At 34.5% G+C, this 12,765-nt stretch overlaps 1 protein-coding gene across 1 annotated transcript in view; it reads right to left on the bottom strand.

Annotated features, from left to right (window-relative positions):
• The window catches only part of CEP128 (centrosomal protein 128), a 114,934-nt gene that overhangs the window by 19,264 nt on the left and 82,905 nt on the right, over positions 1 to 12,765 (bottom strand). The window contains exons 19-20 of the mRNA XM_035539934.2: positions 8,555 to 8,604; positions 3,284 to 3,307 (exon numbers count right to left, since the gene is read on the bottom strand). Of these exons, the coding sequence (XP_035395827.1) occupies positions 3,284 to 3,307; positions 8,555 to 8,604 (74 nt within the window). The remainder of the gene's footprint in view (positions 1 to 3,283; positions 3,308 to 8,554; positions 8,605 to 12,765) is intronic.

Consider the following 12,765-nt stretch of genomic DNA (forward strand, 5'->3'; position numbering starts at 1 on the left):
AGAACTGGGATTGTTCAGCCTGGAGAAGAGAAGGCTCAGGAGGGATCTCATCAATGTGTATAAATACCTGATGGGAGGATGTAAAGAAGACAAAATCAGGCTCTCTTCAGTGGTGCTCAGTGACAGGACAAGAGGCAATGGGCATAAACTGAAACACTGGGGGTTTCATCTGGACATCAAGAAATGCTTTCTCACTGCAGACACTGCACTGATGCTGCAGGCAGCAGCAAGGAAGAAAAGGAAGGTGAGTGCCAGGAGAAAAAAAACACCTGGCTATGAGTGCTATCAGGCAGCAAAAGTTACTTGGTGGGAGTGAGCAGAAGAAGGAATTGGGGAACCTTAGGAACGTTCTCTATCCCCAGCAAAAGGAAGTGACACACTGGCTTACTGATGAAAGGAAAGGAAAGGGAGAGGCAGGCAGGATGGAGGATCTCAGAGTGCTGCTCCTCTCCCAGGCATTTGTATAAGATCAAAGAGCTGCTGTATTCTGGGAGGACCAGAAGGCCTTTGATGTAATGGTAGTCTTGGCAAGACACTACATAAGCAAACTGAGAACAGAAGAAACTATTAACCCTTAGATTTAAAATGTCCTAAACATTCATGCATGCAAAGTGTGACAACCATGAAATAGTCACAAGAGCAAATTGCACGGTGTGCTTATTGATGGAAGACACATTGAGAGAGAGAGAGAGAGAGAGAGAGAGAGAGAGAGAGAGAGAGAGAGAACAAAAAACAGAGAGCCCTAACATGAAGAGCATCAGGCAGTCCATAATCTCTGTGTGAGACGCACTGGGGACAACCAGCCTTCCTGTTCTTCTTTTAAAATGGGTGATAAATCAGACAACTGATGCAACATTGAGCCTACTACTACAGTAGAAGAATCCGGTAGCTTTCACATTGCTGAGTGTGTCCAGACAAATTTCTTTTTACTGGTATTCAAAACCTTATTTTCATGAATATAAAACACAAGCTAAACCAAAACACACAAATGTTCATACCGGAAAGGAAATTTATATTAAAAAACCAATATGCAGAATACTTAGAAAATGACTGGAGTTATCCTAAATTTATGACTTTAACAAAAAGCTGAATAATGTCCAGAAAAGTCTGATCCAAATAGTTTATGCAAGTGGTATCCTCAGTTCTGGGTTCTCTACCAAAAATGCAAGCTGTCTTACTGATCAAATAATACATAATGCATATGTTCACTGGAATAACTGGTTGATTTCAAATTCAATTTCCCAGTATTTTTAGTACTACTAAGGCAGAGGAATCTGACTTGCAGTTTATTCTCACAAAGACTCTGATGTAGAAACCCACCGAAGTCAAAAGCACCACACAGTAGCAGTGTGTTAATTATGAGGAGTAGATACACTTCCCATTGCAGCTACACCTGAGAACACAATACAGACTTTTTTTTTTCCAGGAAAATCATATAGCTTTATATGTAAATAACATAGGACTAAATTCTATACGTAAGAACGAAGCTACACCCAAGAAGATACACTTTACTAAACTACACTTTACCTGTAGAGAAATCATACTCATTCTTGCAAAATACCAGACTACATAACTGATTACTAAAGTAATCAGGAAAATTACTCATTAATAGCTATGTAATATTTAAATCCAATGAATTGAACAGTATTTAAAAAATCCGAACAAAACACAAGTGATTTGCCTGGCATAATAAAGGAACTTTACAGCAAAAGTAAAATCAGTGCCTTGGGAGCATTCAACAGCCTTAGGGACAATCATACCTTTCTTGCCTGAAGTCTCAGTGTTTAACATTACACATCTTCCTATGTCAGCAATAATGAAAGAATTGATTGACTTCAAGTTCTAGGATTTAGTATTAAAAACCTGCACTCAGATGTTACCTCTCAGTTTGCAATATGAAAATGATATTTTACTGATAATAATCCTCTACCTCTTCTATCTGAACGATAACTTGAAACAAACAAAAATATCGGGAAGATTTAGAACTAAATGGAGGAGATTAAAAGTATATAAAAAAAGAAAGACTTCAGAAAAAAATAGAAACAAACATCATCACCAAACACACACTGAACTTGCATGAAATTTTGCTATTTGCAAGCAATTACCCTCTGCCTGTGCCAAAACTGGGCTTTAGGAGCAGAAAGTACATGGCATTTGCAGGCAGCTTGACTCATGGTTCGTGAGAAATGGATGGCAGTGGATACATGCCTGACTAGTTGTCATGTAAGCAAACCATGATTAAGAGATGCTTCTGAACAGAACTAATGTCCTGGCAACAATTTACATTCACACAGCACTATGCAAAGTGCCAGGCCTCTGACTTTGAGCATTAATTCCCTATTCCTACAAGGCAGGAGTTCCAACACTGCACTCTGATTTACAAAGGGCCTTTTATGTGTGAATGCAAGTTGTTTGTTTGTTTTTTGTTGTGTTTTTTTTTTTTTTAACATATTCAATACATTTTAAATATATTTTTGAAATCCGAAGCAGTTTTCAAAGACAACAGTTATCAAGGAGGATGAAATAATTAGCACTAGCAAATTTTAGAAGTCTATATTTGCAGACTTACACTGTCTCATTACTGGTTTCTTTACATGAAATTTTCTGAGTTTCCAATAAAAAGAAACTATAGTTCTTACAGATACTATTGTATGATGTCTTATTGGAGTTGCCTATAAAAGAAAAAAAAAGCAGACTCATCCCAGCTAGTCCACCTGGTAGACTTACTAGCTTGAGTCATGCGGATAATTGATCCAGCTGCATTCATGGCACGTACATACATTAAGGTTTTTGTCCTTCAAACTTATTATCTTAAAATGATATTCTCCATGCTTTTGGTTCCAGTGCTAATGTGGGCAGACTCTGTCTGCACATCCAGTGAAATGTACACACAAGTCACTGGAGTAATTATATCTAACACATATACCTCAACTGTTTGGCAAATAGTTTAATGTCTCAACTATGTTGAAGAAAAACATCCTCAGTATGGCTCAAATCTACCACATTTCTCTTCCTAGGGATGTGGACTGAACTGTACAGAAAAATACAACCTTACACTTCATTTGATATAGCTGTTGTTCATATAGTAGTGAAAATACTGTAGTGAAAACCTCCACAGGAAGGTGCAGTATAAAACTACCATGTGTCTTCATCTTCTTAAAATGACAGTTAAAAACCCAGATGGCACCTTTTTTTTAAAAAAAAGAAAAGTACATAAAAATCACTTTTTTGATCATCAGTAATCTCACTGCGATTGGTTTGAAAAAGAATTTAAGAAACTTACCATTTCTAAGGACATAATCCGCTCCTACAAATAAAGTACAAGTCGTGGTTAGAAAGTAAAGAATATAAATGCAACATAAGGTGAACAAGCATGAAATGTTTCATTTTGTTTTTTTTTGCAGTTTGTATGATGTGTAATGATTTTGTTAAAACATCACTTAAAAGGAACTGCTGTACCTGATTGGACCTCTGACCCACTTATCAAACTAACTCTGAAATTTGCTCTGAAGTAAAAGAAACATTCTAAAAACCAAGAAAGAATTTAAAAAATATTTACTCCAATATATATTTTTTCAAATAGTACTGTTAGATCTTCAATATTGTTGATTTTACTCATGTATCCCAAAGTTTGCCTTCCCTTTTTGATGATCTGTAGCTGTAAATCTAGCATACTTTGGAGTTTATGTCATGTTAGCATCTGTTTTAATTTTCTTTTAGGCATTTATTTAGAAAACTAAAATATAAATTCCATAGCATTATTCTGTTATCCAGAAATAGCTCTGAAGAACAACTAACGTCATCTCGTTATTAATAAAACAATGGCTAACGTCAGACAGAAATAAAATGCAAGTAAAATAAACTTGTGTCAGTTTTAATTCAGTACAAAATACAGGAAACATAGAACTTGTATATATTTTAACATTCAGCTTTCCACTTTAAATTATCTTTAAGAAAAATATGGAGCTAGTAAAATCAAGATAATGTACTCTGGCACTATGTCCTGACTGGTCATAGTATTTTAAGGAATTTGAGAAAATGTACATTTAAGTGTTTAGCTGAGCCCACCTGACCATTCAGACAAGAATTCACAAGAATTCTTACTTTGCTCACATATTATCTTTTTGAATGTGTGGGATAGAATAGGTTTTTTGTTTGTTTTCTCCTCCTTTCTGGTTAGATAAGAATCCTTACACTTTTCCTGTTCTTTTCCTCTCTAACAGTTAAAAATGATTGTAATAATCTGGATTTATTCTAGCAACATCCAAAGACAAAATCCTGAACTGGCTTCACTAATTTGGAAACATTTTCTTAGACCAATGGAAGAAATTGGGAGCCAGAAGCAGATCCTGTTTGCAAGAATGTGAAAGTAATTTTCTTTTTTTAAGCCTAGGTGAAAATGAGCTACAAAGACTCTTCAAGAGTTATTACTGTCTCAGAAAACTGTAAAAGAATGGTTATGTTCACTAAATGTACAGGTGTGTAAAACCAACATTTACATATTGTGTATTTACTTATTTGTGTAAAACTGGTATCACTTGGAGTACTGAAAAGCTAACTTTTATTCATGTAATCTTTTGAAGAAAACACACAGTTCACCCTAATGAAATGTTTAAAGTTCATTCATTGAATGATCTCTGGGGTACGAATGATTTTAGTTTTCAGCATCAGCTTACAGAAGTTTTGCCTTTGATTACAACAATAAACCATGGGCAGAAAGAGTGAAAAAACATACTGTAGGAAAAACAACTGTAGTAAGTGAGGATGAAAAATATAAAGTAGTGTCTGGAAAAGACTGATTAGTTTTGAAGATGTGCTGAAAATAACAAGCAAGACTGTTCAGGAAAATATGTATGAGGAAATATATAAAGGGAAAACAGCAATGCACACCCAAACAAGTTTGATGGAAATCTAGTACACTATTAAAATACAACTGTTTAAAAAAATGCTGACATTTTGCCAGTAAAATGTGGATGACTTACAGTGGATCACTAAACTGGCTGATACTGGAACTACATGGACACTGACATTAGTGTGTCACTAATTCCAAAGTAGATGAAAATGGTTTGCAGTTGTTTTCACAGAGAACATACATGCAGTTGAATATTCCTATTATCATGCACAGTATACTATTTTCATTAAAGCCATCTTTTGTACCATGAAACAGTTTTCACAAAAAGAAAGGTGAAAACATTCAGAGGCTTTGTCTTCCAATGAGGTAAGAAAAGAAGTGAGGTTATATTCTTGGAGCAGCCACGGAAAAGTACATAGAAAATGTTCCAGACTCCTCACAAGCTAAATATTATATGATTATGCATATGACTGCACATGTAACAACAGAGTAAGCATATATGTAATGAGAACATAGATACTGTCTAGAATATATCTAAGAGTTTGCGTTACAACTATATAAACTCTCATAAATTTGTGTATAACATAGAGATTCTAGGCAAAAAAACATGAAAGAAATCGAAGATGCAAAACCAAGAGTACAGTGATGTCACCCAAAGCATCAGTTTCCTAGCTCCTAAAAAGCCCTGTATCAAAGACCAGCATATAGGTTCCATCTCCACCACATAGTATAAGACAACAGTCAGGTCCATGCAGTCCAACTTATTACCTAAGCAGAGGAAGACATGAAAACTATATGCCCAACATTTCCTTGAACAATCTTCATAAAATTGCTCTTTTCATTCTGTTAGCTGATGGCATTGCAGAGGCAATGATTTTACTCATCTATATCTGAATGAGGAATACAGGTTATTTTCTGAATCTTTGTTTGGGTAACTGTAAACATGTCACATCCTAAAAGGGAAATTTCCACTGGGGGCAAAATATAATCTATTTAGTTAGAACCTATTAAGCCTCATTCAAATTATTTTTAAAAAAGGTGATGTTTGCCTCCCCTCAAAAAATGAGCAAATGAAAAATACAATAAAACACACATCCCTAGCTCTGGGGAATGCTCTTGCTACTTGATGAGAAAGAACCTCAGAGTATCCCCACAGCCACCATTTCTCCACGGCAATACATGGATTTCTGATAGATTTCCTTTCTTCTCTAGCTTTTCTAAAACTATGATTGGCATTCATGGCTCAAGTGTCAATAAATAACTCCTTCAGCCATGATAACCTGGCTGCTTTCAATCGTCTGCCCATAGTCTAAAACATAGGCTTTCTGACCGCCTGTTTCCTGAATGTGCTTTATACATACATTCTATTTAGATGCAAAGAAAATGCATCAAGGATTGACTTAATACACACAATTCTCTGTACATATACAATGCTTATTAAAACAGGACCCCAGGAACTGTAGACAAAACTTTTACAGCTATCAACATCACCTGTTGTCCATTGAATCAAGGACTTACTGAGCAGGCCCTAACACCCAAGAAATCCTATTTAAGGCCTTAGGAACAAAGAGTATTATTTTATATGCTAGTGGTCATTAATGAGAAATAATTAAGTTATAGCAATCTACTTCAATGAAAGCATTCACACATCAGCCAGCCATATATATGCTTTGCTGAACTGGGGCTCAGAAGTAACAAATGCTCCATGTCAACTGGCTAAAAAGGGTGAGAGTTTCGGTTCTATGAAATGTCAGTTAAAGAAACTCTCACATTCCTCTTACTTCCTATGCTTTATATATTGAGATGCAACAGCATGGGGATGTTCAGTTGCAACTACATGAACTGTTTTTTACACCTATTTTCTAGCAAAGTTTTATATATTCAGCCACTGAAAGATTAGAATAAAACATTACAATAACAGAGCAAGAACAGAGCATCCCAGACTGGGACCACTTTGAAACATATGGACCATAGTGGACAATTATTATCTAGAAAAGTAATTGATGTTCTTGGACAATTATTATCTAGAAAAGTAATTGATGTTCTTGCTGAGTACTTCAACTGTGAAAGCACATGCATTTGAAGACGTAAAAAAAAAAAAAAAAAAACAGCTATCAAGCGCTTGAATACAAATACAGCAGTCAGAGCAGTACAAGTCACATGCTTACACAGAACGGTCAGTTAGGGAAGGGCATGGAGTAATTCAATCACGAACTGGACAGACCTTCAGAAATACACACAAGTACATACACACACACACATATATATATGCACCCAAGACACTAATTTGACACAACTTTTCTCCTGCATAATATTCCTCATTCAGTCAGAAGATTCACATCATTAGAACAATTTGTCAACTATAGTTCTTCACAGGAAAGCAGATACTGAATTTCTTCACATGAAAGGAGATCTTTTTACATTGATGTAACTAGATATGCACCTGTGTAAACTGCTTGCGCAGACAAGCTCTCAGCCTTGTTGAACTTGAGCTGCCAGAAAGCTAGGCCAAGATTTTTGTTTGAACAGGAAACAGCTGGATTGGTGTGTTGTGTAATTTTTGGGTCTTGCAACTTGTCTCTTCTTACTGGATCAAACTGTTTCTACACTAACTGTTTGATACTTCTAGCCCTCAAAATGCATTATATTTACTATATGAGCAGAGTCAGCATACCTTCAAACAAAATTCTTATGGTCAAAAATAAAAATAAACAAAATTACTTTTTGACCTAACAGCTTTAGGGTCATCAATTGCCTCATAAATATTCTGCTTCCACTACAGTTACAGAATCCTGTTCCACTGATACATTATTCTTGTTGTATCTATGCTTTTTTATATTCATGTTGGGCATTACTTGCTGCGATTTTTTGTTAAAAATTTCTTTTTTTCACTCTGTATTCTGAAGAATACATGCACTACCATCATAATTTCCCAAACCTCACTGTTTAGATATTCCATCTTGGTTTTGTGTTCCTAGCCATTTTCATTTCAAAGGAGCACATGTTTTCTTTGACTGTAATGCTTAAATATTATTCCAGAGCTGAGTCTAGGGTAACTCTCACTTTCTAAGCACAAATGTAAAGGGCTTAACAGAAGCAGCTTTACTGCTAGATGCCATACAATGAGGATTTACTTATGTTGTATCAAGTCCTAGCATATATCAGCTGGTCCTTTCTTCCTCAGGATGGTGATAATGGTAATGACATTTAACATTTCAGAAATTTGAAGCACTTCAAATCTTTTTCATTTTCTTCCCAAGGTACAGAAGAAAGCGACATACTCCAGAAAATCTATCACAACCAATGAAGTAGAATTTAAAGCATCTCTGCAGTTCTGAACGCAGATTTACACTACCTCTATTCCCATACAGTGAAACCAGTAGTAAGACATACGACAACAACTTCAGTATATACTGTGACTTGAAAGAAGCATTCTTTTCACTAAAGAACTAGATTTATTGACTCATTGGAGAATGTTAACTACTTTAATCTTCTCTAATGTGCAACTTAATCAAAGGGCAGAAACTCAACAGTGAGTCTTACTAGCTATCAAGTCTGTATTTAGCTGCATATATTTCCAAAGCTGAATTCAAGACAAAAGCAAGTTCAGAAATTTGTAATGCTCTAATACAATTTAATAATTTCAAGTATTAACAAATTAATAACAAAAAGTGTAGCTAGTTAATAATACAGAAAGTATACCTGGAGTGCTCCCATTTCTTCCTCTCTTCTGAGAGTCTTCTCTAACAGCTCTGTAAAATGAAAAATGGAACAAGTAAATTCACCTTCTTGCCTTGCAGCCTCACAGAAAAAATACTGTGTAAAATAGTCTGAGGTTTTTTATTTTACAGCTTGCACAGCATTCCTTTTGACATAATTAAACTAATTGATGAAATGTGTAAGTGATACAATTGTTTCCAAGCACAGGCTCTTGAGGACATTAAGTCAGAAGACAACAGTTTGATTCAGTAATTACGGGACAGACCTCCTTATGCTTAAATCAATATTTAAGTGTGGTTTTAGATTTGAATGAAAGAAAGAAGCAAAGAGATTCACTCTGAAAATTGACTAAAACAGCAATACATCATCAAAGCAATGCAATTATTTATCAACATTTACTCTAGACTGCTTTTTCGTCAACAAAGTTACATCCTCTCGGGAAAACAGTGTGAACAATCTTGATTATTGTCAAGATTATCAATAATTATATCCTCTCGCTAAAATGGAATAAAACAATTGTGATGACAGAAATAGCCAGTTCACTGCAACAAAGATTAGAAGAGTTTTTGCATTTTTTAATAGTCTTTATACCATAAAATCCCACTAACTTATATACATAGCAAATATATAGATAGGCACATATGTATCAGTTCATGTTAGAAATTAATTTCTGTTTGAGTTCTGTGGAATATGTCACATGAACTCCTTTCCTATTTTGTTTCATTCACATACTTTTATGATTACCATTATGTTTCTGATCAAGTGCATTGTATTTAGAATTCTGGGAATCCTTAAAGTTAAAACCCAATGGAGAGCAGAAAAAAAAAAAAACCACCAACCTGCTGCAGGCTTATTACTACTTTAACTATCAGAAACATTCTTAAAATCTTTGCATGAAATGAACACTGCTGTAACTAAGCCAGTGACTGAATCAAGATGTGCTGCAGTTTCCTAGCAATTAGGAGAGTTATGAGATTACAACATTGCCTTAACAAGCCTCAGAGGACTGAATTCTGACTGTTAATTCCTTCAGCATCCAAAGACACAATACAGCTAACTGAAAGTACCTGTGTACACCTAAGAAATAATGATTGAAAATTAATACACATAGTTCAGTTATCAAAGATAAACTCAAATGATGTACAATAAATACTACTTAAAATATTCTACCAACAAATATTTGCCTTCTTCAAATTTTCTTCTTTTTTTTCCTTCTTCTGTTTTACTTCTCTTATCTTTACTTTTCGTTCTCCTTTCTCATTATGATGTCTCCTCTTGATCTCCCTAACCTGTTACTTTTATTCCTGTATTTCCTCACCCATTTCTGACTACATGCAGGTTACCTGAGACTTGTTTTTGGACACTAGTCCTTTCAAAGGAATATAGATAACATACACAACATTTTAATTATTTCATTCACAAGCAGAGATATTGACTTGCTGTTCTTCCTTCCTAGTTTCTACGCAGTTTTTTCAATTCCTTTCTTTAATGAAATAACTGTTTCTTCATTTTCTTTTGGCATGTTCATATGTTTCTGTATTATCCTTTTGTATGCTTTTCAGTACAATGATTCAACTGCCATGTAAATTACTGTAGCCAAATGTGCTGCCATCACCATTAGTTACTAAGAGATTTGGGTTTGGAAAGTGGCTGCCTTGTATGTTTTCCTTGGGTATACTCCAGTATTGTAATTGACTTGGTAAAAGTTAGTATTGTAGTATTAACTTTAAAAAAAAGAAATGAGGAGGGAGGACTAAATCTATGAGAAAGGGATGGGAAATGGAAGATTCTTCCCTGCATTCCATCTGATCAAAAAAAGATTTCTATACTCAACATTGCTTTATTTTAATTATAATGCAACACTTGACATTCCATTGTACTGACATTACTGTTCTAAGTGAAAAGGATGTTACTACAAGGTTCTTTTCAAAGGAGTTTTATAAATGTAATGCAAACTGAACTGATTTCTGCTCTAGATATTGAAAGTTCTGTATCTGAAAGTAGCGATCTCAAGAATTCATTTTCTTTACTGTACCACTGCCTAAATTGGCTGCCCTGCAGGATGCTTCACAAAACTTTGCCCCAGAAGAGTAGATAGTTATTAAAGTGATGTTATTTAAATGATAACATATTCATACTTTACGGACTTGCCCTCTATGACCATATATTTAAGAATTAAGTTCTGTACCAAAACTGATGATTCTGCTTAACATTTCATCTAAGAAAGCAAAGCTGAAGCAAAAGAAAAAAAAAGAAAAAAGAAATTAAATCAATACATATGAAACAGCTTTACAAAAAAGTCCACTAAAAATGCAGCACATCGCATCATTCTTTTAAACATGGCTATTCATCATGACAGAATATCTTTGCCTACTTGATCTAAAAAGCTCTGTTGATTTATTTTACTATTGATAAAACATATCCTGTATTTAAATTTTTATGCAAACATATTTTAAATATTCAGTGCCAAAAAATAACATTACAATGAAATATAGAGAATGCATCATGTCTGCAATATAACAAAGATGGTCACTGGCCCTAGCGACGGCTCCTTCCATTCATCCAGTGAACAGTCTCTTGAGTTCCCCTAACGATACCTTTCTTCTTAAAGGAAGTTGCACTGTGCCATGAGTTTCTACATCTATCAACAATCCCGCTATAACCATCTTTTAAGGTCTAACGCAACCACAGGATTCTTGTTTTTTTGTAAGCAATATATCTTCATTTTCATGGAGCACAGAACACATCAATTTATAGATTGTCTAGAAGAATCAGCAATAATGAAAAAACATTACAAAGGCAGCTTCAGGCATCAATGGTTCTTCTCAAAATGTGTCTCATATACATGGAAAAAGACAAGAGAAATTACTTTTACAAATAAAGGTATTGATCAACATATTTCCCTTTTTTATTTTTAGCTCAGTAAGAAGCACATAATCCTATAATGAGCAATAAGCTAAAACCATTCAAAAAATCAAATATGTTTCAGTTGTTTTAGTAACACTTAAAATCAAGAGGTAATTCAGGATATTGTGTGAAAAATTAGGGATCATACTTTGTGTAGTTTTACCAAAAAAATATTAAAAATGGTTAAACAACAAACCATCTAAGGTTTATATCACATTTAGCTTATGAACACCAGTAAGCACAGCTGAATTCCTTGATGTTATACCACAGCATTTTAGATTTATCTGATCAAAATTCCAGGAAATACACAGGTTACAATTTAAAACATTCCATCATAACTTTAAATAAATGACAAAAAAAAATATGCAGAACTAATTCTAAAATGTTAAAAAGTAGCTCAACTCCTTTATATCTATGCTGGGAGTAACAAGCTGGGAAACAAGACATTGACTCTGTACAATCTGAAGCAACTTCCTAAAAATTTGAATTAAATATCAGAGATTTATTTCAGAAAGGAGACTGAACTGCCTTCATTCTTTATTAAGTAGTAGGAACTAGTTTTAAACACTGCATGACCTCCCATTTTAAGAAACCAAAGACAGTGATTAACTACATTCTGCTTCATATTCTCTGTGAAGATTAAAGTGTCAGAGAAAAGTCAACAAATCAGATAAACACCAGATTTGTACATACACCACAACACATTATAATTTGGTATCTTTAAATTCCTAACTTGTCCTAGCAAAGGCAAATGCCCAAATACAGATGTGTACACAGAATTAGTTCTTACAGTCACAGGTATCTAGTTGTAGAGTCCAAGGACTCTAAAACATATAAAATTTATAAAAAAAATAAAAATAAAAATAAAAATAAAATAAAACAAAGGTTGACATTTGCACTTCAATTCAGTTCCTCATACACAGCTAAGATACCATAAACTACGCAAGTTATCTGCATGCTGAAAGTGGATTAGACACAGGACTCTCACCCCTCTTAAATGGCTACAGATTACACAGGAAACTGTACGTCAACTCACACAACACTAAACATCTGTCTGTGGGCCACTGGGGTTGGCAGAATAGCTGCCTAAGCTCCACTGACTATGACTAGATCTTGACTGACTGTAACAGGAATTCAGCCAACTAGTTTAATGTAGCCACCTGCATATAGATGTCAATTTCAAAATGAGTCCCACCACTAACTTCCCTGAGTGAAATTTATCTCTAATGTAATACTAATAGGAATTAGTATTAATGGGAATACATTGGAATCAGTATATTGGCAAT

Source organism: Cygnus atratus, chromosome 5 (assembly GCF_013377495.2).
Source record: "Cygnus atratus isolate AKBS03 ecotype Queensland, Australia chromosome 5, CAtr_DNAZoo_HiC_assembly, whole genome shotgun sequence".
NCBI classification, from domain to species: Eukaryota; Metazoa; Chordata; class Aves; order Anseriformes; family Anatidae; genus Cygnus; species Cygnus atratus.